Genomic DNA, 26,580 nt, shown 5'->3' with positions numbered 1-26,580 from the left:
TGTGTGAGAGGATAACTTGTGCACTCCAAGCTTCTCAGTCTTGGATGGGAGTAGAGACGAGGAGGTTGACGGTCATGGATAGGTTCAGGAGTGATTGGTTCTGCCCACTTTGGTGGGGCCTGGACACATTTTGGTTCACTGCAATAATTTCTTCCAGGAGCTGCAGTCTTGTGGGCGCAAGACGTGGGCTTGATAACCCCACAGGCAGTAGTGCTGGGGAAGAGCGAGCTCACCAGCCGCCGGCTGGAAGACCCTGGGAGAGTAGTAGGGTTGGGTTGGTTCTCAGATCTGTTTTGCGCCAGGCTGTGTGGTGGGTGCAGAGCCTGGGTAAATAAAGCTTTCCGGCTCGACCGCTCCTAACCTGGGCACACACGGCCTCCTGTAAGGGGCAGTTTTGGGGCATCCTCCCTGCTTGGGGCAACCCAGGGGCGCAGGGCGCGGCCCCGGGAGCGCAGCTCCTTCCAGGGCAGAGGGCGGCGCGAGGGAGGGAGCGAGGGAGGGAGCGAGGGAAGGGAAAGGCGAGCGTGAGCTGCCTCAAATGCTTGGAATAATTCCGCTTCCGTTTGGAAAGCCGCAGCCTCAGTCCCGCCGCCGCCCGCTGCGTCCGCCCAGCACCAGCTCCGCGTCCCGACCGGCCCGCGGCAGCCTGCGCCGCGCCATGGCCACCTCCCCGCAGAAGTCGCCTTCTGTCCCCAAGTCTCCCACTCCCAAGTCGCCCCCGTCCCGCAAGAAAGATGATTCCTTCTTGGGGAAACTCGGAGGCACCCTGGCCCGGAGGAAGAAAGCCAAGGAGGGTGAGTGCGGCCAGGCCGGCCAGGCGGGCGGTGGGAGCTGGGGGTGCCGTAGGGGCCGAGGGGCCGGGGCGCTGGGGCCGGGCGGGAGCGCGCCGCGGGTGCCCGGCGCAGTGGGGCGCGCGGCGATGCGTGCGCGCGCTTTCCGGATACGTCGGGCAGGAGCTACGCGCGCCCCACACTGAGCACGGGGCTCGCGGGCCATCGAGGCCACCCCGCCCGCTCGCGGTCGCCCGGGCGCTGCCCTCCTGGGCCGGGGACCAGGCCAACGCCCCCGCCGGGCCGTGGGCGGGCGCCGTTTGGCGGCCGGAGGCAGCAGGACTGGAGTCCAGGCGGGGCCCCAGCCCGCAGGCAGCGCGATCCAGTAGGCCCTGCCCCGCCCTCTGCGCCCGAAGGCTGGCATTTCCCAAGTTTCCGCTGCAACTTTCCTGGGCGCCGTCACTTTTACTCGTTGCATTCATTGGTCCTTAAAATCAGGTCGTTTCCTAGACCTGCTGACGTCCTCTGGCAGCGGCGTCGTGGCTTTGGCCTCTTCGGATCTTTTGTCCATCCCGAGAGCCGAGAAGGGCTCTGTTAATGGAGTAGGTGGACATCGAGTGTTTGTTGAATGAATGAGCGAAAAACTGGCAGACCTAGCGTGCCCTTGGTGTAATACACAGTAAACTCCCACCAAAGGAGAAAACCTGCGTGAGACACAAACTTCGTCATGGGCCTGCTGTGAACTCAGGCATTCAGGGCTTTTGTAAAAACCTTTGTTTTCCCCACGAGAGTGAATTGAGGCGACCTTATTCTTTTTTTTCTTTTCTTTTCAGGGTAGTTTGCATGTGGAATATTTTTTTCCCATGGACAGATTTTGCGTCCTGGTTTTTGGTTTGAAAACTGAGGTGGCAGTTCTCAAGAGGCACTGTGGTGACTGGTGTGTAGATAGAAGTTGCTGAGTTAAAAATTTTTGTTTTAAACATTTTTTAATTGATGCATGATGTACATAGTTTTGGGGCACATGTGATAATTTAATACGTTCATATAATTTGTAAAGATCAAATTGCACAGGAAAGGGGTCCCAATCCAGACCCCAAGAGAGGGTTCTTGGATCTCATGCAAGAAAAAATTCAGGGTGAGTACACACAGTAAAGTGAAAGCAAGTTTATTAAGAAAGTAGAGGAATAAAAGAATGGCCACTCCATAGACAGAGCAGCCTGGGGCTGCTGGTTGCCCATTTTTATGGTTATTTCTTGATGGTATGCTAAACAAGGGGTGGATTATTCATGTCTCCTCTTTTTAGACCATATAGGGTAACTTCTGGACGTTGCCATGGCATGTGTAAACTGTCCTGGCGCTGGTGGGAGTGTTATCAGTGAGGACGACCAGAGGTCACTCTTGTCGCCATTTTGGTTTTGGTGGGTTTTAGCCGACTTCTTTACTGCGACCTGTTTTATCAGCAAGGTCTTTATGACCTATATCTTGTGCCGACATCCTATCTCATCCTATAAGTTAGAATGCCTTAACCTTGTGGGAATGCAGCCCAGTAGGTCTCACTCAGCCTTGTTTTACCTGGCCCCATTCAAGATGGAGTTGCTCTGGTTCACATGCCTCTGACAAAATCAGTGTACTTGGGATATCTATCACGTTAAATATTTGTCTTTTCTCTATGCTAGACCATTGGAATGCTAGATATTTTTGAAATATACAAGAGGTTATTGTAAAATATAGTTACTTTACCAATCTAACACTAGGTCTTCTTATATCAAATGGTATATTTGTAACAATTAATCAAGTTCTCTTCCCCCCTAAAAAATGTTTTTAATAGATCGCTCCGTGAATTGGAAATAACCTTTTGAAAGCTGTGATGCTGTGTGAAATGTTTCATGTTTGTAAGTCGTCTTAAAGTATAAAAACATCTTCAGCGTTGAGGATTATCAGACTTGATGAAGAACTAGACTTCTGTTCCCTAGATTGAAACGAGAAGCAGCAAAAACATAGGAAAGTTTCCCCACATTGGTTATTTTGGTAACCCATTGAGTAGTGTACAGTTGGTGGCAAATCATGAAACCCTGGCTTGGAAAGCTCTTTTCTAGACCATGTTTCTAACTTCTTCCTTACAGCATTCCTGACATAGTCTCATCCAGTTTAAAATGGGGCAACTGAGAAATATTGAGGCTCATGACCTACCAGGATAACCATCCTTACCTACTCTGTAGAAAGGTTTATTTTATATTTAGCCCGAAATTTATCTCTCTGTACCTATCACTGTTGGTGGAGCCAGAGAATGAGTCTGGGGTGGCCCTTTATTAATACCTTGCTGAAGTAGGCTATCCTGCTTTCTAGAGTCTTCTCTCCACCAGGCCCAACATCCTCTGTTCTTCACAGACATAATTTTAAGGCCTTTTGCATCCTGTCTCTTTAGTTTCAGTCAGGGTCCCTGCAGGAAAAAGAAGGCCAATTTAGATGAGATTTTGAAAATAATTTAGTGAAAGGGCTATTGACAGAGCTGTGGGCAGGGTTAAGGGAACTAAGAAGGGATGCTGAGGTCCCTAGGGGCTAGCAACAGGGGGAAGCTCTTAATGACTCCGAGGCCTGAGGGACAAGGGAAGCAAATTGGAACCTATTGCAAGCTGGGGTTATGGACGAGGGGCTGCTGGACTGGAACTATAGTCACAGAGGGATGCAGCTACTGTCAGAAATATGCAGACAGAGCAAGGAGAGAGTGGCACAAGAAATGCACATTCTGCATGTTCTCTGTCTTCTTGCCCTTGCATCACCTACTGGTGCTAAACCCAGTGGGAAGCCATCAGAGCAAGGGATCTGCAATAGATAGGGGCAGCGTCCATAGGGCACAGAGCAGTGCAGAGAATAGATCACAGCGGGGACGGGGGAAATGGAGAATACCTAGCAGATCAACCTGTTACCAGACCCGCTCAAAGTGAGCTCTCCAGAAGTCACCATAGTACAGTTGTGCAAGCCAGCCACCCCAGATTAGGACTGTCACCTCCCTTATTCTAGCCCAGACACTATGTTTTTTTAATGCAGCTAAGGTTGCTTCTAACTATTCTGCCAGCCACGTCGCACTGTGATCTCTCACTGAGCTTGCTATCAGCTTACTCAAAGACATTTTTATATTTGTTGCTCCTAAATCACAGCCTTCCCTATCTTGGATTTACTCAGTTGGGTTTTTGAAACCAAGTGCAAGATCTTATTTTCATCCCTGTTATATTTCACCGTAAAGTCCTGATTCTGTCATTCAGTCTGTCAACTAATCCAGGGGCTGTAAATGGGTGAATGGAAGAACACAGAGCCTCTTCTGAAGGGCCAGCCACCACCCAGCTCCAGCTGCTTGCTGCGGCATATGGTATTTCTGCAAGCCCAGGCAAAGAAGGGAGTGGGTTGGTCTGAAATGACTGCCCTTAGTGGGTATGTGCTAGATCTCAATGATCAGCGCTGAAGTGATGGTTAGTAGGTGTGGGGCCCCATTAACCATCACTTCAGTAATAATAAGGCCGGGTCTTGCTCTGCATCCTGGATAAGCTCACAGCTTTGTGCTCTGTAGAATCTGCCTTCTTCCACTTTCTCTCTGGTGTTCTTGAACCTCTCATTCTTCATTCCTCAAGATCACTGCCATCAGTCTGCCCACAGATTATCTCAGTGCTTTGGTGTAGCATTCTACGAGGCCCAAGGACTCCCATTCATTCATTTGGTGCCTGCTATGCCCCACTGTAGGACACAACAAATGGAAAGATATAATACTTGTTAGAATACAGTTGACCCTTGAACTATGTGGGGGTTATGGACATTGACCCCCTGTACAGTCAAAAATCTGTGTATAGTTTTTAACTCCCCCCAAACTAATAGCCTATCGTTGACCAGAAGCCTTACTGATAATAGTTAGTCAACACATATTTTGTATTATATACTATATTCTTACAATAAAGAAACTGGAGAAAAGAAAATGTTATTAAGAAAATCATAAGGAAGAGAAAATACATTTGCAAAACTGTGCTGCATTTATCGATACTGTAAGTTTACGTCGTCTGACTGAAATGGTGGGTAACCACAGCTGCACACCTCAACCTATGGTACATATCAAGCAATTCAACTTTTCTTATAATGTCATGACTTTTCTCTGATACTTGGGAGTACTTCTAGCATCTCTAGTGGCACTTCGTTAGAGTTCCATGGTGTTAGTCAAGGTTTACGGTATTTCACTAAACATGAAAAATATGTGAGAACCTCAAGAGATCACTTTTAACTGCTATACACAATTTACTGGAGAGATGAACTGTTCACGTGGAGATGATTAGCGTCACACGGTGTTTTAAGCAGATACTTGCAACACTTGAGCTCACCACAATAGCAACAGGAGGTAGCTGTGAAATTATTACAGTAGTACAGTATGTACTACAGTTCATTTTGTGCAGTGAGGATTTAATCTTTACATTTACATTTCTTTCATCTGCAAATGGCATCACACACAGTTTTTGTGTGTATGTGTACATTTCGATAAGTTCTAACTTTATAATAGATTTGTTTATATTTTATGGTAGTAAATGAGAAGGCAGACAAGTATCGATGTATATTTTATGCATTCATGACATGAGTAACTTTTTCTTATTTTTTTTTATATTTCTAGGCTACATGGTTCATCTCAAGGTTTTTCTAATTGTCACAGATCTCCAAAAATATTTTCCCATATTGTTATTGAAAAAATTTGCATATAAGTGGACCCTCGCAGTTCAAACCTGTGTTGTTCAAGGATCAACTCTAGGTTAATAATTTCATGTAAAAAATGTCCTCCTAAGGAAAACTACATCCTAGAATGACTATGAGTCTCATAAGAATGCACTCAACTAGTCATCACTCCTGTGTTTTCATAAGAAAAAACAGTGTTAGAGTCCAAGAGAGAACAGGGGTTAAAAGCATGGTCTTTAGGATTAGACACATTTCAATTTGATTTCTGGTTCAACCCCTTATTTATTCTATGACTTAAGACAAGTTACTTAACCCCTGTAAGCCTCTGTGTCTTCATCTATAAAATGAGAATAGGAATTCCTTCTTTACTTGGAAGTTGTGAGGTTAAATTAGATCGAGAATATAAAATGCATTGCATGGCACAAGTAATGGTAGCTATTAAAATTGACAACTCAATTTTCATTGGTCTTTGAAATTTGAAATAGTCTTTTTATTATGGACTGCACTGGCTTTTTCAGGTTCTGTAAATAGCCTAGTAGCCCATGACTAATGGAGCCTGTGGGACACTGTTTTGTCCCTTTAGGAGTTAAGGGATCTTTCTTTGCAAGTGAGATCCTCCCTTTTCCCAAGATGACAATTTCAGCACTTTATCTGGGCCCCTTCTTATGAGTTGTAGCTTAAGTGGCTTTTGTTTTTCTCTGTTGATCTTTTTCTTCTTCTTTTGGGTTTTCAATGCCATTTCTGTTGGACATGGCCCTCCTGTGTGGATTCTTTCACTACCCTTTCAGAGTCTACTTGCCAGAGGGCCACTTTTCAACTTTCTTTCTCTGAAACTGTCCTCAAGACGTGCTCTTTCAAGGAACACCAACTTGAATTGTACCTCTCTGCTGAAGGCACCCGAATTAGGTCGGCAGCACTGGTCATTCCTGTCGTTTACCCATTCATTTAAGTTTTTATCCCCCAGAGTTTTACATTTTGATCAGGACCTGAAGTATCCAATGAAGGCTTTAATTTCATAATTCTTCTAATAATGCTAGTTCTTACCACTTGATTCTCATTGGCTGCCCAGTGTTGCTGGAGAAAAATCCACAAACCTTGCAACAAATGTCTGGTTTCTAGAGTGAGTAGAACCCTTAGCACTGCAGAGCTACCCTTTTCTTCTAATCAGGGTGCATTCTCATTTTTCCAAAGTACATCTTTTTTTGTAGAGACATGGTGTTGCTATGTTGCCCTGGTGGGTCTCGAACTCCTGGGCATATCTAACTTTTTCTTAAATTTTTTTGATATTTCTAGATCACAAAATTCATCTGCAATTTTTTCAAATTGTTGCAGTTCTCAAAAAAGTTTCTAATACATTTATTTTGAAAGTTTGCATATAAGTGGACTCTTGAAATTCAAACCTGCATTGTTCAAGGGGCACGCCTTGAACAATGGTACCCAAGTTGTTGTCCATAGCCCCTAAAACCCTTCCCTGGATCTTCAAATAGAAATTTGAGACCAGCTATGAGCTCCTTCAAGTTCCCTTTCTACCATATCTGGCCAGTCCCACCCATATGTGCAACTGTCTTTTTGTTCTCCCCTCCTGCCCTAGTCCCTTCCGAGGAGGTCCCTTCCCTCCTTGCTCACAAGGCCATTTCTTTCAGCTTCCTCCCAGACTTGGCATAGCCAGATATGCTATTTCTCATATCCCATCTTTTTTTGCCACTCTGTAAATATGCTTGATGTTCTGTAAATATGCTTGAGTCTTTCCTGTTTGGAGAAAATCTCCTGATACGGTTTCCTCTTTAGCTACTCACCAGATGCCTTGAAAGAGTTATCTCTACCTGCTTCTCTTTTCTTATCTCCCAGTCACTTTCTGATCCATTTTTCCCATTTTTTCAGCAACTATTTATTGAGTGCCTAATATGTACCATGCACTGTACTAGGTGCTAGAAAGGAAAACAAAACAAAAACTCCTGCCTTCCTGGAGCTTACATTCTAATAGGGGAGACAGGTAATAAACAAGATAAATTGGTAATGTATGTATTTTGTTTGAGTGGTAGTAAGTACTAGAGAGCAGAATAAAGCAAGAAAAAGAGAAATGGAGGGTTGTGGTCTGAGGATGGTTGTCAGTATTAAGTAGGATGGCTAGAGAAGGCCTTACTAAGAAGGGTAGATTTGAGTCCCAATCTGAAGGAGTTGAGGGAGAGAACCACATGTATATCTTGGAAAATAACATTCCAGGTGGAAGGAATGACAGATGCAAAGACCTTAAGGCAGGTGTGGACCTGGTACATTATTGAGGACCAAGAAGGAGGTTGATGTGACTGGAGAAGAGAGTGAGCATGATTGTGGAATGGGGGTTGGTCCTGGGCATAACGAGAGGAAGGGCAGAGGCAGGTTTTGTAGGGCCCTGGAAGCCATTGTAAAACTTGGGCCTTTACTCAGAGTTAGATGGGAAGGCTTGGGAAGACTTTGTGCAGAGGAATGGCGTGATCTCACTTCTGTTTTAACTGATGGTGCTAAAACACCATCGCTCAGATGGTGTTAAGTGACTGAAGCAGACAGAGATGAAGCAGGGAGATGAGGCAAAAGTTTTCTAGAATGAAGCTGGGCATGGTGGCTCATGCCTGTAATCCCAGCACTTTGGGAGGCCAAGTGGGTGGATTGCTTGAGCTCAGGAGTTCAAGACCAGCCTGGGCAACATGGCAAAATCCCATCTCTGCAAAAAATTAGCCATGGGTGGTGGTGCACACCTGTAGTCCCAGCTACTCAGGAGGCTGACATGGGAGGATTGCTTGAGCCCAGGAGTTTGGGACTGCAGGGAGCTGTGATCACACCACTGCACTCCAGTCTATGTGACAGAGCAAGGCCCTGTCTCAATAAATAATAAATAAATAAAGACTACTACAATGACCCAGCTGAGAGATGGTAGTGGTCAGGAACAGAGTGGTAGCAAGGGAAGGAGTGAGGGTCAAATTCTGGATATATTTTTAAAATACAGCAGATCTTGATGAAAGATCGGATGGCAGGTTAAGAGCAGAATTAAGATGACCCCAGAGGTTTTGGTCTGGGCAACTAGAAAGATGAACTGATTTTAACTGAGTTGGAGAATCCTGCAGGAGGTCAGCAACTTTTTCTGAAAGGGCCAAATAGTAACTATCTAAGGCTTTATGAGACCTATGACCTGGTTTGCACTATTCAAGTCTGCCTTTGCTGCCATAGACAATAGGTCAATGAACAAGTGCGGCTGTGTTCCCATGTAATTTTAGTTATGGTCACTGAAATTTGAATTTCCCATGATTTTCATGTGTTACAAAAGATGCTTCTTTTGTTTCTTCTCAGCTATTGAAGGAAGCATGTACATGTACATGAGAATGTCAAAACCATTCTTAGCACTCGGGCTGTACAAAATAGATGGCAGCCTGCACATGACCCAAGGGCAGTAGTTTGCTGTCCCATCCTCCATTTTATTCCCCATGTCTAATCATCTTTTATGAAATCCTGCTGAGTCTACTGTCACTAAATATCTAAATATCACTGCTTTAATTCAACCTTCACAAGTGCTCTGGATTGTTCGTTCATTTTCAAAATTTTTACTCTTATTTTCCACCTGAAATACTGTGTTATCCACCCAGCCAGGCTTCCTATCATGGTTCCATTTTTGTTCAACCCATTCTTCATCCTTTTGCCACTACATTGTTTCTTAAAGCACAAAGAGAACTTCTCTTCAGGACACACTTCTTAGCATGCTGTCCAAGGCCTTCACAGCTACTCCTTCCTTTACCTTTTTGCTGTCTCGTCTATTTCCCTTCCAATAAATCTCCATTTTTACCATGGAAAACCACTCTTTATCCCCCAAACACGTCATTTTCTTTCACATGTTTATGCCTTTACATGCTGTTCCATATTCTGGAAAGACCTTTTCCCTTTCCTATACAACCAACTTCTATTCATTCATAAAGACCCAACTCAGAAGTCCCCTTCTGCATGAAGCCTTCCACAGTGCCCCCAGGAAGAGTGAGATGCTTCCTCCTCTGTGATCCCACAGTGCCTTGTCTATACTCTGTGCTAGCACTGGTCATGTTGCATTGCAGCTGCTTGTCATACGCTATGGTGAGAGTCCTCCTGCCTACCATAATATCATCAAACACATAGTTATTAGAATTTCTGTGGAATGAATTTCCCCATATTTACCTTGATGAAAATAGCCCACCATTAACTGGCCATGTAATCTTAGACAGATCTCTTCCCCTTTTGGTGTTATTTGCCCATTTCTAACATTAGAAGATGAGGCTAAATAACCTCTTAGGCCCCTGCTGCACTGGTATTCTATGGTTTCTGAGCTCTTATTTCACCCAGCTTCTCTCAAATTCAGTTTTATTGTATGTGTAGGGTGGTCTGGGAATTACATCATCACAAAGACCTCTTTCTTTCCTCTACTAATGAAGGCACCTCTGTGTCGGGAGGAGGAGATGGATACCAGGATAAGTGGGCCCCGGCCCAAGGACACCTCCATATTAGGAATCAGCCTTCTTGTCTCATGGAATATCTCTATTTGGTTAACAAGCACAGTTCATAATTATGTTCCAGCCATTAGTCCAAGAGAAGAGATGAAATCCTCATGTAAACATTTGTAAGCATCTAAAATCTCCTCACTGTCATGGAACAAAGAACAACATTTGAGGAAAGCCCTACAGTCATTTCAAAAATAAAATACTTTTAAAAAGTAGATGTAAACACATTCTGTTAGGTTTTCAATAGGTTGTGCAGCCTGAAATCAGTAGGAAATCCAATGAGGGCTTTGCCCGAGGACCAGAGCACCCCCACAAGGAGACCTCCTCCTGCATAGGCCCTGGGCAGCATCCTTTCTTTTTTGTTTTTTCTGCAGATGCCATGAGGGGAGCCGTTGTGGTATCTTTGGTGCCTAGCATACTACTTAGTACTTAACCAATGCTCCCTACAATGCTTCTTTTTATTTTATTTTATTATTTTTTTTTGAGATGGAGTTTAGCTGTGTCATCCAGGCTGGGGTGCAGTGGCGTGATCTCAGCTCACTGCAAGCTCCGCCTCCCGGGTTCACACCATTCTCCTGCCTCAGCCTCCTGAGTAGCTGGGACTACCAGTAGATGGGACTACAGGCGCCTGCCAACACACCCGGCTAATTTTTCTATATTTTTAGTAGAGATGCGGTTTCACCGTGTTAGCCAGGATGGTCTCGATCTCTTGACCTTGTGATCCGCCCGCCTCGGTCTCCCAAAGTGCTGGGATTACAGGCGTGAGCCACCGCGCCCAGCCCTTAAAATACTTCTTAACTGTCTGAATCATCATTGGGCATCTTATTCCCATAGAGGGAGTCCCCAGGTTACCCCAAACTCTGCTTTAACCTTGGATGACTCTTCTGGTCCCCAGATTCTATCCAGGTCTCTATTTTTGAATGTGTGTGTGTGTGTGTGTGTGTATGTAGCTTATGAAAATGCCTCATCCCTACCCCTAGGAGTCTCTTTTCCTTTTGCGGGGAGACATTATCAGTTAATCCTGTTATTTGACAAAGGCCTGTGAGACCAGAGGGTCCTAGAGCCCATGGGCACTGATTTTGCCGTGGCAGCAGTGAGCCCGGAGGAGGCCCATCGGTTGGGGGGTTTGGGGTGGGGAGGGTGCGGGGGGTGACCAGATGGAATGTGAAGGCCAGTTGACTTCTTTGTTTTCATGCAGAAAAGCTTGCTTTTCAGAAATGGCTTAGTATATATTTATACGAAGGAGGACTAAGGTAAAAGAGCCCAATAGCAAGATTTAGGAGAGATAAGAGACGTACAGACCAAAACTCTATAGGAGAGATTCAGAGTTCCCTTAATTCCCCAAAGTCTGTCTCATTCTCCCTCCCCTACCTATTCCATCCCCTCTTGCCCATCTCAGCTTCATTTCCTCACTAAAGTGCAAAGTGAAGGCAACTGAAAATCAGCCAGATGCAGAGCCACTATCATTCCTCCTCAACAAGAGTCTCCTCACTTCAGCCCTCCCCCAAAAGACAGAACTCACCAAGAGGAGAAGATGGCTGGAGGGCACGCCTTTGGTGAGCTTTGCCTAGCCTCAGTTAATTGCAGCTGCTTAATTTTTGTTCAGGCCTGGGACAAATGTTAGCTTGATGTGTGGATCACTATAGGACTTACCTAAAATCTGGTTCTACTAGCATTTACTAAGTGATAATTCTGTTTGCTTGGAACAGGCCAGCCTGCCAAAGCCTTAGTAAACTGACACGTGACCAGTGTCACTGTTTTTGCTTCAAACCAGCTTTAGGGCAATGAGAGGCCATGGATGGAAGAGGCAGTGAACTTTTATCAGCTTAAACATAAACATTCTTAATGACTGCACACTCTCTTGGGGGAAAGAAGAATGAACCAAATCACCATCTGATTTTTTTTAATAAAAGTTTTTCCTTCCCCGTTATAAAATTAGCCCATGCTTATGGGATTTATGGAGAAATAGATAAAACCATTGTGCAAAGTTCCAGCTCCCAAAGGCAATTGCTATTAGCGTTTTGCTTCATTTCTTTCTATTCTTCATTATAATTTTTTTCTTTTTTAGTATTGTGAGTATACCATGTATGTTGTAAAGATAAGTTTTTTATCTTTTTCATTTATTATAATGTAAATATTTTTGTGTTATAAATCTTATTAAACACAATTTTATAGGCACATAATACTCCATTGAGTGATTATCTTGTTGTTTACTTTGGTCTTCATTTTTTTTCTTCTGTAAATAATGCAACCTAAAGCTTTTTTAAAAAAATTCAGAGTACTTTACTTTGGGTAAAGTCCTAAAAGTGCAATTACAGGGCTAGAGTGTGATAATTAGCTTGTTTATCCTCAATAGGTTAGAACTGATAGCCAAGAAGAAATGGTTGCCGTTAATCATTATCAGAGGGATCTGAGTGATCCCTCTGATAGGTTGCTTGGAAGTAAAAGCAACATTGTGAGGCTGAAAGTTTCTATTTGCTTTGGGCTGGCAGGGCCAGGTTACCTAAGGGGTAGGATGGGAGGAAGATGGGTCAGGGAGAGGAGATTTCCAGCCTGGCCAGTAACGTGCTCAGAAGCAGGCCTTTATTTGAGAACGTTCTCTATGGCCATCTTTCCATCCATATATGGCCCTGTATATCACCCCAGTGTCTCCTCCCTTCTGACAGAGCCCAGAGTGTGGCTGCCCTGGGAACTGCCATCCTTGAAGCTGTCTGAGAAGCATGGCCACCATCCCCTCTTCCCCTCTGCGCCGTCACCACTCCTGTGTGAGACCCAGTGGAGGTCTAGTCAAGAAGTCTCTTTCTCTTGTACACTTTTCTCCCCACCTCCCAGCTTCTGAGTTCTTGGACTTACCCCAAACTTGGCAATTACAGACACATGAGAGGTAATTGCAAGACAGTGGGCTGAGTGCTGCAGTAGACGCATTTAGGTGGAACCCTTAGGAGACAGACATGGTGATTTCAAGATGGGTCTTGACGCCAGCAAAGGGATCCCCTCCCACCCATTTCCCCTCCACGGCAACAAGAGAAGGGATGGGCTTTGGGAACCTGAGTTTCAGCTGGTTTTGACAGAGTGGGTTGGGCTGATGCCTCAGGGGCTCAGTTTCCTCTACCTACATTAGAAGTCAGTAGGCAGGTATCTCATTGCATCTCTGAAGAATGGATCTGAGCCAGTTGGAGCATGTCATTATCACACCTGACACCTCAGGGAGTGTTTCTGAGGAGTCAGTGGAGGAGGTGGATTCTCTTCCTGGGAGGGATGTGTCAGGGCATTTATTTCATCATTGAATCATACTCTTTTCCGTTCACTCATTCCCTTATCTCTTTTAAAATCCAGAGGCAACCCTCCTCTTCTACTCTGAAAAGCAGCCTGGCTCTGGGGAGCCGTGAATGAGGCTCTTCATGAAAATGCAGCCCATCTCTTGGGGATGATGATGAACTACCAAGGGGCACGGCTGGGGGCTGTTTCTCCTCCCTTGGTGACATAAACCCAGGTGGAGCAGACTCTGTGCTCGTTTCTTTCCAGGAAACATTCATAGGCAGAATCGTTAATCTGCCAATTGCAGTATTACATTGACTTTCCAATTCAAAACGATTATTCTGAAAGCATTTTTTGTCTTGGCTATCATGGTTTTGGCTGTGGGATGTGTTGAGAGCCCCTGGTGGGGATGGGGAAGGAGAGAGGAATTCAGGAGGGGTCTGTAGTTCTAATTACCATGTTTAGGAAGCAGGGCACGCCAGGTCTGTTGAGGTGGTCAGTGAGATGACAGGGTGCAGAGATTCTGAGCAGAGAATTCTTGGCATCTCTTGAGTGCCTGAGTCCTGAATCAAGGAGACTCCTCAGAGTCCAGGGTGAGGTCTCAGATTCAGAGTCCTGGGGACAGAAGCTGGCAGAACGTAGCAGGCAGGTTACAACCCTAGCTGAGTAGGTAAGGGGCAGAGGCTGCTGTAGTCTCTATGTGGAATCAAAACTCCTGGCCCTGCAAAGTAGAGATCGGTGGGGAGGCTCAAAAAGGGACCCTGGTTCTTGCCTCCCTCACCCTATTCTCCCACACTTGAGACTTGAAAATAAACTTTCCTCTCTGTTGGGAGGGGTTTTCCTATTTACCATGAGGCTGAGCTCTCCCTGGCTCTCAGCCCTGGTGAGGCAGACCTGCAGATGACAGGTAATTAATAATGACAGCTGGGAGAAGTTGGGGCAGCAGGAATCAACAGTTTTGATGCTGTTTGCAAAACACAGGAGGAGGGTAACACAATTCCATTTTAAAGCAGCTCTCAGGATACAGGCAAGTCCTGAAATAGCCCCATGTAAGGAGTAGCAGCTGCCTCTTGGCTGAGTGTTGCAAGGCCTCTCTTGGTGGGCTCAGCATCTCCTTCAGCACATGCCCAAGTTCCCAGAGAACAGAATGATCCCTTCGCCTGCATTTCCTCCATGGCCATCATTACAGTAAATTGCAAGGCTCTCATGATGACTATAGAGAGGCAGATTGATTTGTTCCTTCTGACTGTCACTGTGCTGAACGTGGCCGGGGTGATGGGCACCCAGATTTCACACCTTGTAATGGCCCTGCCAGGGTGGATGTTAGCGCAATTGGGACCTGACGCTTCAATAAATCTGAGATATTCTGCTGTGGAGATCAAAGTTCGGAATTGCTTAAATTGGTGTTGGAGCAGGTGGGAAACAGGAGTCCAGGGCCATGAATTGGCTAGATGGCAATTGTCGTTCAGTTTGTGAGATCCCAGTGTCGCCTCTTCAGATGATATGACATCAATTTAAGTAATTTGGGCTCCCAGCTACCTAGCCCTTTCAGCATTACTGGTTCTGGGAAGTGCGATTCATGGTCTAGCTTATGCTCTTGTGTGAAAAAGAAAAACAACACCCCTGCTTGTATCTCTGGGGTTGGAAGGTTGTGTTTGTGCAGGTTGGTATCAATGGGTTATCAGTTTTCACGTGAGTGTGGATGACAATTTCATCTCCTACCTGCATATGCTGCTAACTCCCCAAGCTACATTTCCAGCCATGACCTCTCATCTTCACTTCAGACTCATTAGCATGTGTGTGTCATGTCATTGTCACTTGCACACAGAAATGGACCTGGATTTTAACACACAGCACGGAATTCCCAAAGACTTCTTATGAGCTGGGAACGTGCTCTGCCTTCTGATGGAAGGTCAAGTCCAGAGGAGAGGTGATCTGATCCATTTGGAGGAGTGGGCACTTTTTTAATATAGCAGCTTTATTGAGATACAATTCACCCATTTAAATGGCATAATTCAGTGGTCTTTAGTATATTCATAGTTGTGCAACCATTGCCACAATCAATTTAGCATATTTTCATCATCCCAAAAAGCAACCCTGTACCCATTAGCAGTCACTCCTCCTCCCCTGCCCATTTCCTAACCCCAAGTTATCACTAATATACTTTCTGTTTCTCTGAATTTGCCTGCTCTGGACATTCCACATAAATGGAATAATATATATTATTATAATAATGGAATAATATATGTGGAATAATGGAATAATATATGGAATAGAATAATATGTGGTGTCTTGTGACTGGCCTTTTACACTTAGCATAATATTTTCAAGGTTTCGTCTATGTTGTAGAATGTATCTGTACTTCATTCCTTTTTTTTTTTTTTTTTTCTGAGACGGAGTCTTGCTCTGTCACTCAGGCTGGAGTGCAGTCGTGCGATCTCAGCTCACTGCAACCTCCGCCTCTTGGGTTCAAGCGATTCTCTTGCCTCAGCCTCCCAATTGGCTGGGGTTACAGGCACCTGCCACCACGCCCAGCTAATTTTTCTATTTTTAGTAGAGACGGGGTTTTACCATGTTGGTCAGGCTCGTCTCGAACTCTGGACCTCAAGTGATCTGCCCGGCTCAGCTTCCCAAAGTGCTGGGATTACAGGCGTGAGCCACCACACCCTTCATTCCTTTTTATGAGTAACAAATATTATTTGAATATGCCACATTTTGTTTATCAGTTGATGGACACTTGGATATTCATACTTTTTGGCAATTATGAATAATGTGACTGAATTTTCATGTACAAGTTTTGGTGTAGACACATATTTTTATTTGTCTTAGGTATATACCTAGGAGTATACACTCAAGTGTATTTTAAAATTTTACAGAGTTCAGTGCACATCTCCTCAGTCCTGAGCCTTATGAGATATCTGGCTGTTAACCCCGAAAGGTGCACACTGGATCTCCTTTACCCATTTTTTAACCCTGACTGGGACACCAGAGACATGCTGCATCTTGTACTAAGTGTTTCATCTTGCAGAATGGCTGTGCTCCTGAAATATTTCCTGTGAAGAAAATTGTTACAATCCTGTTACATCACTGGCTTTTATTATTAAATTGGAAATTGTTGGCCGGAAACAATTTTAACCCCAAATTGTAAAAAAAAAAGAAAAAAAATACCAGAAAAGTAGCAAAGATTTACACGTAAGTGAAATGTAGACATTCTCGATGATGCACCATTATTTTCCAAATAATACTACTATTAATAACAACAGTAATAATGTAAATGCATCAGGGACAAGCACTTATAAAGTGCGATTATGGGCTGGGTAATATGGTAGATTTACATTTGTTAACATATTTGGTCTTCCTAACAACCTCACAAAATAGGTATTAATATTAGCATCTTTGCCCCTTTACAGATGAGGAAACTGAGGCACACAGAGGCCAGGTAACTTGCCCAAAGTCAAGACTAGTGTACTAGTTAAGATAACATTAGCTGCTGTAACAGATAAGCCCCAAGTTCTTGGAAGCTTAACATAATCAGCTTATTTCTTGCTTATAGCAGAACCTGGTGGCATTGTTTTTGATTGAGTTGTCTTCCACGTGGTCGTTCAGGGATCCAGGCCCCTTTCATCTTATGGCTCTACCTTCCTGAAGGTTTTTCAAATCCTCATCACTCAGCTGGTGGGTGAGAAAGAAAGCAAGGACTCAGTGGGAGGTCTTGGGGGATCAGCCTGAATGTGGCGTATGTCACATCTGCCACTTCCCACTGGCCAGAACTCAGCTATGTGGCCATACCTAAGCACAAGAGAAATATAATTTTGTTCTTGGCTCCAGGGGAAAGGAAATGGGTTTGAGCAAACACATGTTTCATTTTGGCACTGGTAGCAAGTGGAAGACATGGATTTGAACCCAGACAGTCTGGCTCCAGAAGCTTGCTCTTGAGTGGCACACTCCTCTACCTTCCTCTGAATAGCAGCTCAGAGGTCTGGGGAAAATGTGTGGTTGCACAAGTTTTTACTCAGTTTTCTTCCCACATATAACTATATTTGGTTGCCTGGATGCTGTTGAAGTCATTGCCTTTTAGAAAAAGAGAAACGATAAAAGCCAGTATTAATCAAGTATTTGCCCTATGCCAGGCACTGTTCTAAGCATTTTACACTTACTATTTTATTGAATTTTTGCAAAACCCTATGGGATAGGGAATTATTATTTTCATTTTTCAGGTGAGGAAGCTGAAGCAGAGAGCTTGGTTCCATGTCCAAGGCCATATTATTAGTAAGAGGTATCACTGGACTTTGAATGCCCCCACACAACTACTGTGCTAGGAAGGGATTAAAGGGAAGAAGAAAGAAGATGAAAGATCCAAAGCCACCAGAGACACAATTCAAAGTCAAAACCCAGCTAGTTGTTTTGAATCCTGCTTCAAACAAATCAACTTCTACAAGTCACTTACGAGACTATCAAGAAAATGTAAACATTCATGGGAGAGCTGATGATATTAAGGAATCATTGTTAACTAACTGGGTGTAAGAATGATGTTTTGGTTATCTTACCAAAAATGTCCTTATCTTTTCAAGGTACATACTGAAACGTTTGTGGATGACACGATGAAATGTCTAGGATTTGCATCAAATAATGCAGTGTAGGGGTCAAGGTAAAGATGGAATCAAGAGTAGGCACAAGTTGTTCCTTGTTGTAGAATGGTAGTGGGTATGTGAAGAGTTGCTGTAGTATTCTGTCTACTCTGGGTATATCTGAAATTTTCCATTATGATTACAATCATCCCCCTGTATACACAAGAGATTGGTCCCAGCACCCCTGTGTATACCCAGATCCGAGCACACTCAAGTCCTGCAGTCAGCTCTACAGAATCCACCTATATGAAAAGGCCCTACGGGCTGGGCGTGGTGGCTCAAGCCTGTAATTCCAGTACTTTGGGAGGCCGAGGTGGGCAGATCACCTGTGGTCAGGAATTCGAGACCAGCCTGACCAACATGGTGAAACCCCATCTTTACTAAAAATACAAAATTAGCTGGGCATGGTGGCTCATGCCTTTAATCCCAGCTACTTGGGAGGTAGAGGCAGGAGAATCGCTTGAACCCAGGAGGTGGAGGTTGCAGTGAACCGAGATCAGGCCATTGCATTCTAGCCTGGGCAATAAGAGTGAAACTCCATCTCAAAAAAAAAAAGAGAGAAAGAAAAGGCCCTATGGAAGTTTTTCCATGGGTTTTGCATCTTGCAAATACTTTATTTTTGATTCACATTTGGTTGAAAAAAGTCCACATATAAGTGGGTCTCACAACTCAAACTAGTGTTGTTCCAGGGTCAACTGTATAATTTTAAAAAAAGACTTTAACAAATCATGAGTGTAGACTTTCCGTAGTCCCCAGATAGTAAACTAAGAGCACCGGATGTGTTTACCGAAGAACAGCTTTACACAGGTCTTCAGGGACTCTGTTTGGGAGCCGTTGGTCAGCTTTTGAACTCTGATTCTAAGATACTCCTGGAGGTAGTGGTTAGTGCCTAGAGAATCGGGCTGCTGAAGTTGAGCCCTGAAGCCTCTAAAAGTTAGAAGCACAGGCTTCCTGGGTAATGGGGAGGCCAGGCCAAAGTCTGGGCTCTGCCCTGGCCAGATTGGCTCAGCCTGGGTTAGTTGTTCAACCCATGACACATATCTTGTTTGAAAGGTACGGTGCAGCCCAGATCCCAGCTGCACTTTAATTAAACGGTGAAAATCCATCAAAACCTCGGCCTCTTCCACTGGCTAGTTTTCTCCTGAGTCCCAGGTGAAGCTTGCTCATGGCTGGCCAGGAGGACCTCCCAATTCTCCACCTAAAATCAACAGCCAACACTTGGCAGCCCAGCTTCTGACCCAATGTAAATTAAGCCTGGCATTTGGAGATGGTATTAAATGTCCTAAATCAATATTTTGGAGGCAGAATCAGAACAATTAAAATCCTGCTTTCCTATTCAGACCATTGGAATATCTTGTATTGGAATATAAGATTTTTAGTTCACTTTTAAAACTCAGAAGGTTGAAAAAGAAATATTATCCTTGGCAATGCTCTGAGCATAGTTTATTCCATCTTCAGCATCTTTTCCTTTTATTTGTATATGTATCCAACATATGTCAAGCACCTAGGGACCTCCATATATGACATCACATTTAATCCTTACAGGAACCCTGGGAGGTCCCAATTTTACAGATGAGGAAACTGAGGCCCAGAGAAGTAAAGTGACTTGTCCAAGATCTCTCAACTATTAATTGGTGGAACAGGGATTTCAACTGCTTTCTTCATACCAAAGTCTACCTCTTTGCCCACTGTAACACAGCTGGCTTTTCTGAAGTATTTATTTTTCATTCATCAATAATAATTATTAATAATGATAAATCAACAGTGACAATAGAAACTGTTTAATAATTTACTACCTTTCTCTCGTCTTTAAAGGTGCTGGCAGTTTGTCTAGCTTGTCCATTTGTTCAACAAATGTTGATTGTGAGGCAAGCCTGGGAGGGAGGTGTCTGGGCCCTGGAAGCAAAGTGCCTGGTCCTAGCACACACTGGCTGTGTCACCTGGGACAGGTTCATCATTCTCTCTGAGCTCCAGTCTCCTCATCTGCAAAATGGCATGACTAGCAGCTGTCTCATAAGGTTGTCTTGAAGATGAAAGGAATTGATACTTGTGAAGTGTTTAAAACAGGGCCTGGCCCTCAGTGGGCATTCCAGAAATAGGATCCCCTGCCAGGCATTGCCCAAGCTCTATGTCTTTGCTCTCATGGAACTTCCTCTTGTTCACAGTACGTTTAACCAGTTGGTATTATGACTTCTATGTGTATTAACCTAGCTAAAACTGTTTAGGTTTGTGGTAAAACAGAATTTTTAAAGGGTAGAAATATAAACTGAAAAGTAAGGGCCCCCTCTTTCTTACTTCCAGGCTTTGACCATAGTAGTGTAGCCTGTGAGAAATGCTTGTTTTGTTCTTTCTTCCTTTCTTCCTTTCTCCTTTCCTTTCCTTTCCTTTCATGTACTTGTTTTCTTTATATACGACTGCAATACTATTATTAAGAGTGTTCAGCAGTTTATTCTTTTTCACGTACCTATTTGTCCTGGGTATTTTTCACATGGGGATTGACCTCATTTTTATAAACAGCTTTATGCATTGCTTGGATGTGCCACTCAATGCATAAAGGTGTTTAATATGTTCCCTATTGATGAACATTTAAGTTTTTTTATAGGCTGAAAGATAATTTATTTAATCATATCTTTCTTTTATTATTATTATTTTTAGAGATGGGGTCTTGCTATGTTGCCTATGCTGGACTCGAACTCTTGGGCTCAAGCAATCCCCCTGCCTCAGCCTCTCCAGTAGCTGGGACTACAGGCATGAGCCACTGCACCCAGCTTAAATTTATTTTAGTGTTTTGCTACTCTGAACAATGCTGCATTAAACATGCTTGCAAACAACATTCTATGCCAGTTTATCTGCACAATAAATTCTTAGAGGTGGAATTGCTGAGGCAAAACGTTTTTAAGTTTGGATTTTGCTGGATTTTGCCACATTGCTCTCCAAAAAGGAAATGCTAGGGAAGAAAAACACCTACTCACATTTTAGTAAAACTCTTATTCTTGTTAAGAATTCAGTCTTGAAAAGAGAGGGTGGAAACTAAAAGTTATCCAGCTCTCTAATCTTATTGGAAATACTTCTCTTTGGCCACACATTTTTAGGCAACAAATTATCAGGCTCCTAGCTGCAGCATGTTGGTCCAGACAGGATGTTCTGGATCTCAAGGCGAAATCCTGTGTGTTCTTAACCATCTCTCCACTCCCAGGTCCCCTGCTCCCGTTTTCTGGGGGAAGGTCTTTTTTTTTTTTTCTTTCAACTTTGAGGATAAACATTTAGAGATTTCACACTCCTCTGGATGCAGAGGGGCCAGATTTCTGACTAGAGGAGGAAGTCGTGGAAGAGCATCCACACGCGGAGGTCGGAAGCCAGTGGTTGCTAAGTGTTCCACTAGCCCAGCACGGGCCTGTCTGCCCCCTTGAATTCCTCCAGGCCCAGAACAGCTGGGCCCTGCCAGTGTCCTTCCCTCTGCTTCCAGTCCATTTGGCAGGGAGAGATGGGACTTGTTAACAGGCTGATTTCCTTTTAGGGATGACTGCTCCACCAACCCCCAGCCAACTAGGAGCAGACACCCAAATGATGAAGGTAATAAATTACATCCAAAACCATGGTGAGGAGGGAGTGTTGAATGACTCACGAGCCCCTGCATCCTCCCATTACGTTCCAAGAGCTGCCCTCCTTGGGACTTAGATCACTCCCTGAGAACAACACCCCAACCAGGCTGCGGAGGAAGACCAGCTGCTGTTTGCTGGCCTGCGTGACAGGGACCAGGTGAGGGCCCTGGCTGGAAACAAGTTCTGGATTTTTTTTTGGCCTGGTCTTTTGAATAGGTTGGTGACCCTGGCTATTGTAAGAGCCCTGACTGGGGTAGGCACAGGAGGACAGGGGTCCCTAGAGGCTAGACCGTGAACCCCATAGAAGAGCAGAAATGAGACATGCTGTGTCTTGGTTTCCCATCTACCAAATGGGCATAAGAACTCAGTACTAGGTCTCTAGTGTTAATAATTAAGGAGCTAATTCATGTTAAGTGCTTGGCATGGAACCAGGCTCATATAAAGCACTTAATATTCCTTGCTGTTATTACCACATATACCACTCCTCTTAACCCATGTTGCAAATAAGACATTGGAAGATACGGTCTGACTGCGGCTGTCACCCATGCCCATGACTTGTGATGATAATAGTTGGCACTTACGTAGAGCTTATTGTTTTCCATCACCTTGTATTTATTGAATTATTTAATCCTGCCGAACCCTATACATAACTATGAGATAGGTTCTGTTTTTATCCCCATTTTATGCATGAATAAACTGAGGCACAGAGAGGTTGAGCAACTAGCTCACAGTTAGTAAATGGTGGAGCCAGGATTCAAACCAAGACTGTCGGTTCTAAAATCTATTTTCCTAACCATGATGTCATTCTGCCTCTCAGTATATATTACATTTCTCTAGAAAAGTTTTCCAAACATAGCAGTCCACTGACATTTACTTTTCTCTTTTTTCTTTCATTAAAAAAGTTTTTTCTTGTACTAGCTATAAAGCATTATAAAAAATTTTGAACATATGGAAATATAACAATATTTTCCCACAGTGCTACTACCTACAGCAGAGGGGCAGTTCTTTTTTATTTCCAATCCTTTGTGGACTGTGATGTCCTACTGTGTGTGACTACTACGCAGCTTGTGTAACCTGTAATTCTCCACTGGAGTTGGACAGCAGTGAAGCGGGTCTATACCCTGTTCAACTAGACAATGCCATGGTACACCCTCCTGAATGTCATAGCAGTATCAAATTGCTAAATATTTCTAAATGCTTATTATAAGTTCTTGTCTTATCATGGACAGGGAGCAAACAGTTCCCAGGCTGATGCTGGTCTGCAGATCACACTCTGTGTAGCACTGACCTAGATAAACACTGTTTGCATTTTATCATATTTATTTCCAAGTTTTTTTGTGTGTATTTTATTGTTTTTAGCTTGTATATACTTTTTGATTTTTTTCTCATTACATTTCCCATTACAATGTTACAGTAAATAATTCCTGTATATCTTCTTTAGTGACAATAATGTAAATAATATAGCCATTTGGAAGATGTACCATAGATTACCAACCTTTTCCCTCAGTGTTGGAGCTTAGGTATGTTTTCAGTTATTTGCTGTCATAAAAATACATTGATAAAGTTTTATATAAATATTTTTTCCATATTTAGTGTTACTTCTTTAGGGTAGATTTCCTAGAATGGAATTACTAGGTCAAACATTATGAAGGCTTTTAAATTTCTTGATAGATGGTAGGAGGATCACTTGAGCCCAGGAGTTTGAGACCAGCCTGGGCAACATAGTGAGACCCAATCTCTGTTAAAAAATAAAAATTAAAACATAAATTAAAAACATTACTTGATATATATGCCTGACCAAATTCAAACTACTTTTTAAAAGGGATGTGCCAACATATGTTCCCAGCAGTAGTCTATGAGAGTGCCTATTTAACTTTATTCTTTTTAGCATTTACTGTTTTAGTTTATTAAATTTGCTTAGTGGGAAAAACTTTAATTGTTTTTATTTGAATTTCTGTGATTACCAGTGAGGTTGAACGTTTTTCATGCATAAATCCGTTTATATGCATACCAAATACTATGTATTGATAATGTAGCAAGTGTACATTGATAATGTAGCAAGGACTTTTCTTGAGTATTTCCAATGGTTTCTTTAGCCTTATTAAAAATTTTTCTTTCCCTCCCTCTCTTTTTTGTGAGTTGGGCCTATTTTATAAGTATTACATACCAGTTTGGATTAATTAATTTTTGCAACTGTTTTGCATCCAATGGAATTTCTGACATATTTTTGTTAATTATAGGGAAAGCAAGAAGAATATTTGAAATCTGGGTTATTTTAGGAACTTCTAGATGCCTGAACACAAGTATCTAACTGTATTCCCATGTGATCTGTGCTATACGAGCAGTGTGGGCAAAGGGAGGCCTGAGGAGCAACGTAGGCAGTTGGGGCTGGAGTCTGGCAATAAATGTTGACCTGTATTTCCCTTGAAGAGACTTTTTGAGGGCTCATTTGTTGTTTAATAACATGAGGATATGTTTATCAATAAGACAGTGATTTCTCAGTGTGCACCAAAGTGCACACTTTCAAAGTGTGTGCCACTGCGGTGTGTAGTGGGACCAGGGTATTCCATCATGGTTGATTCCCACCTTAACAAGCCTTGGGTCCTTTCCCTGGGCTGGTAGATATTTTTAAGCAAGACAAAAGAGCATACTTGGAATCTGCAGCGACCTCACAGGCAAATAATTATAAGTGGCTAAAATATGTGGCTATCTGTTTTACATTTAGGAAAGCTATGTTAATAAATATCCACAGAAAAAATGTATTATGCTCAAATTGTTTGGAAAAAGCAAGGTTAAAGGGGCTTCTTTTCCTGCTAAGGCTTAACACACTATTTCAATTTCCAAAGAAGAGGCAAAGGTAGGATTTAATATGCAGTTTTTTCAAAACTTTTTTTGCCGATGGGATCCTATTTTTCAAAAAGCACCTACTAACTTCTTGCACAGTACCATTCTGCAGTACACACAGACAACGGAGCATGCTGGTGCCAGCCCAGTGTCTGTGGCATTGATGTTTACCTTGGTCGTGAATCTTACGAAGTTAAGGACATCGTACTGAAGTACAGAATTATCTGTGAAGTGGGAATGATGGTCCCTACTTTAGAAAGGGCTGGATTTGAAATGCATTCACATTCCCCAACTTTTCTTTGTGTCCAGTGACAGAGCAGTAACATTTAGGGAAAAATAAGATTGGGAAACCATGATCGCAGGGCATGAAAAAATGTTTTTAAAACAATCAAGACAGCCTTAGTATGTTAGGATATTTTATATAATTTACAGTACCAGTGCAATACTTACTGCACAGTAGCTAAGGTGTAATATAGGCATGGGAGTGTGACTGCTTGTGTCAAATCTAGACTTTGCCACTTAATTACCTTTAAGCAGTTAGTCAACCCATCAGAATTCTCAAGTTCCCCAACTAGAGAATGTAGATAATAATTTCACTCATTTATAGGGTTGATGGATTAAAAATTCATGTAAAGTGTTATAACCTCGTGTATGAGTCAAGGCCCTGGGAGGGAACGCTTTGCACACTCTATGGAGTGATTGAAGAGAGTAGTGGAGGGACCACTTACAAAGAGTGGGTTTGAAGGGAACCAATGAGGGTGAAGCGCCCCAAGGCAACAGCAGGGAGCAGTGACTACCCTTAGATAAGAGGTAAGGCGACAGGATATTGACCAGCAGCTGGGGAGAAAGCTATAGGCACAGAAGAGGGCCTCAGCAGGAACTGTGGCCCTCAGAAGAGCAAAACCATAACTGCCAGTGTGTGGCCCAGCACGGGGGGAACCAGGGGAATAAACATCCATTATTCCTGACATCATCCGTTGGCCAAACTCAACCACAGTATAGAGTGGATCTGGAGGGGCAAGTGGATATTTAGCATAGTAAATGTTAACTAAGGTTGATGGGTACTATGCAGTTAATTTCCTTTTTCCCCCTTAGTCACAAGAAGTTCTATAGGATTGCTATTACTATATGTGTAACTTTTGGAAAATTGAAAATTACTTAACCTCATGGTGCCTAAGCTTTTTCTGTCTTGCTAAAGGAGATACTACTAGTATATTCCCATTATGTAAGTAAGACAATGAGTTAATACACATCAAGCGCATAGAACAACTAATGTCTGACCCGTAGTAGGCTCTCAATAAATGTGAAGCAATGAGCTGTTTCCCTTCTTCACAGTTTCAAAGAGATGTTGACATGTACATTCTGCTTTGTTTCAGAGACTACACACACATACGTAAGAAGGAGCTTATTTTCCTCCTGGGTCTGGCCCTCTGTCGGAAAGTTGAATGCCTTTCTCATTTTCTTACTCAGAGTGGTTGGGTCTCCATTCTGGGCCTCAACTGAGTTTCAGAAATCCAAATACATTTTTCTGATGCTGATGGTAACTTTTCTGTAATGTACTCGGCACGGCTGAGAATAGGTCGTTCTCATTCCCTCTCTATAGCCTGTGGTTAGCCCTGCCCATTAAATCCTGGTACTAAAGCACATATTATCAGCCCTACCGGCACATGCCTCGCTGCCTCCTTCCCCACAGGGGCCAGCACAGGGCAGCTCGAAGGGCCTGTCCCCTCTTCTCAGTCTCCTTTCTCTCTCCCTTTTTCCCAAGGCTTCATTGTGAAACCCCTACTGTACTCTGCCTTGTATTTAACCCACTCCTGTCCCCCTCCCTCTTCCATTTCTATTTATCATAATAGGAGGAGGGGGAGAAGGAATCTTCTTGTTTTTCCAGTTTTGCCAGGAGCAGCCTGAGTCCTTGGTTTTGAGGTCACTAGGATGGGGAGCAACAGGTACCCTGATTAGTCCCCTAGCAGGTGATGGAAGCCTACACAACATTTAGGGAAGCTGAAGGCTTTTGCGTGGTGATGATAGGAGGCCCCCAGCCTTCTCTGTGCCCAGCCAGTGCTCTGAGCATTTCCACTGTGTGCGTGGGAGGTTCTGATGCGGTGGGACTCAGAATGTAGCAGGCCAAATACTTGAGGTATGTGCTCAATGTTTAGTTATGAGGATAAACTGACATTACATTAACAAAGCCAGTAAGCCAGTTTCTTTGTATTCAAAATAAGAGATTAGATTTGCTTATTTCATGTCATTTTCTGCACTAGGCAACGTCTTAGAAAAT

At 43.4% G+C, this 26,580-nt stretch overlaps 1 protein-coding gene across 2 annotated transcripts in view; it reads left to right on the top strand.

Annotated features, from left to right (window-relative positions):
- The first annotated feature begins 253 nt into the window (after nt 1-253).
- PARVA (parvin alpha) overlaps nt 254-26,580 on the top strand; it is a 159,384-nt gene continuing 133,057 nt past the window's right edge. Inside the window, exons 1-2 of one of the 2 annotated variants that reach the window (XM_055282389.2) lie at nt 254-269; nt 572-794. In XM_055282389.2, the coding sequence (XP_055138364.1) occupies nt 659-794 (136 nt within the window). In that variant the 5' untranslated portion in view covers nt 254-269; nt 572-658. Of the gene's footprint in view, nt 270-432; nt 795-26,580 lie in introns of those variants that run through there. The other variant, XM_055282390.2, reaches the window with a different exon arrangement.

The sequence above is a fragment of the Symphalangus syndactylus genome, chromosome 6, assembly GCF_028878055.3.
Source record: "Symphalangus syndactylus isolate Jambi chromosome 6, NHGRI_mSymSyn1-v2.1_pri, whole genome shotgun sequence".
Classification (NCBI taxonomy): domain Eukaryota; kingdom Metazoa; phylum Chordata; class Mammalia; order Primates; family Hylobatidae; genus Symphalangus; species Symphalangus syndactylus.
This window is presented reverse-complemented; position numbering and strand designations above follow the sequence as displayed.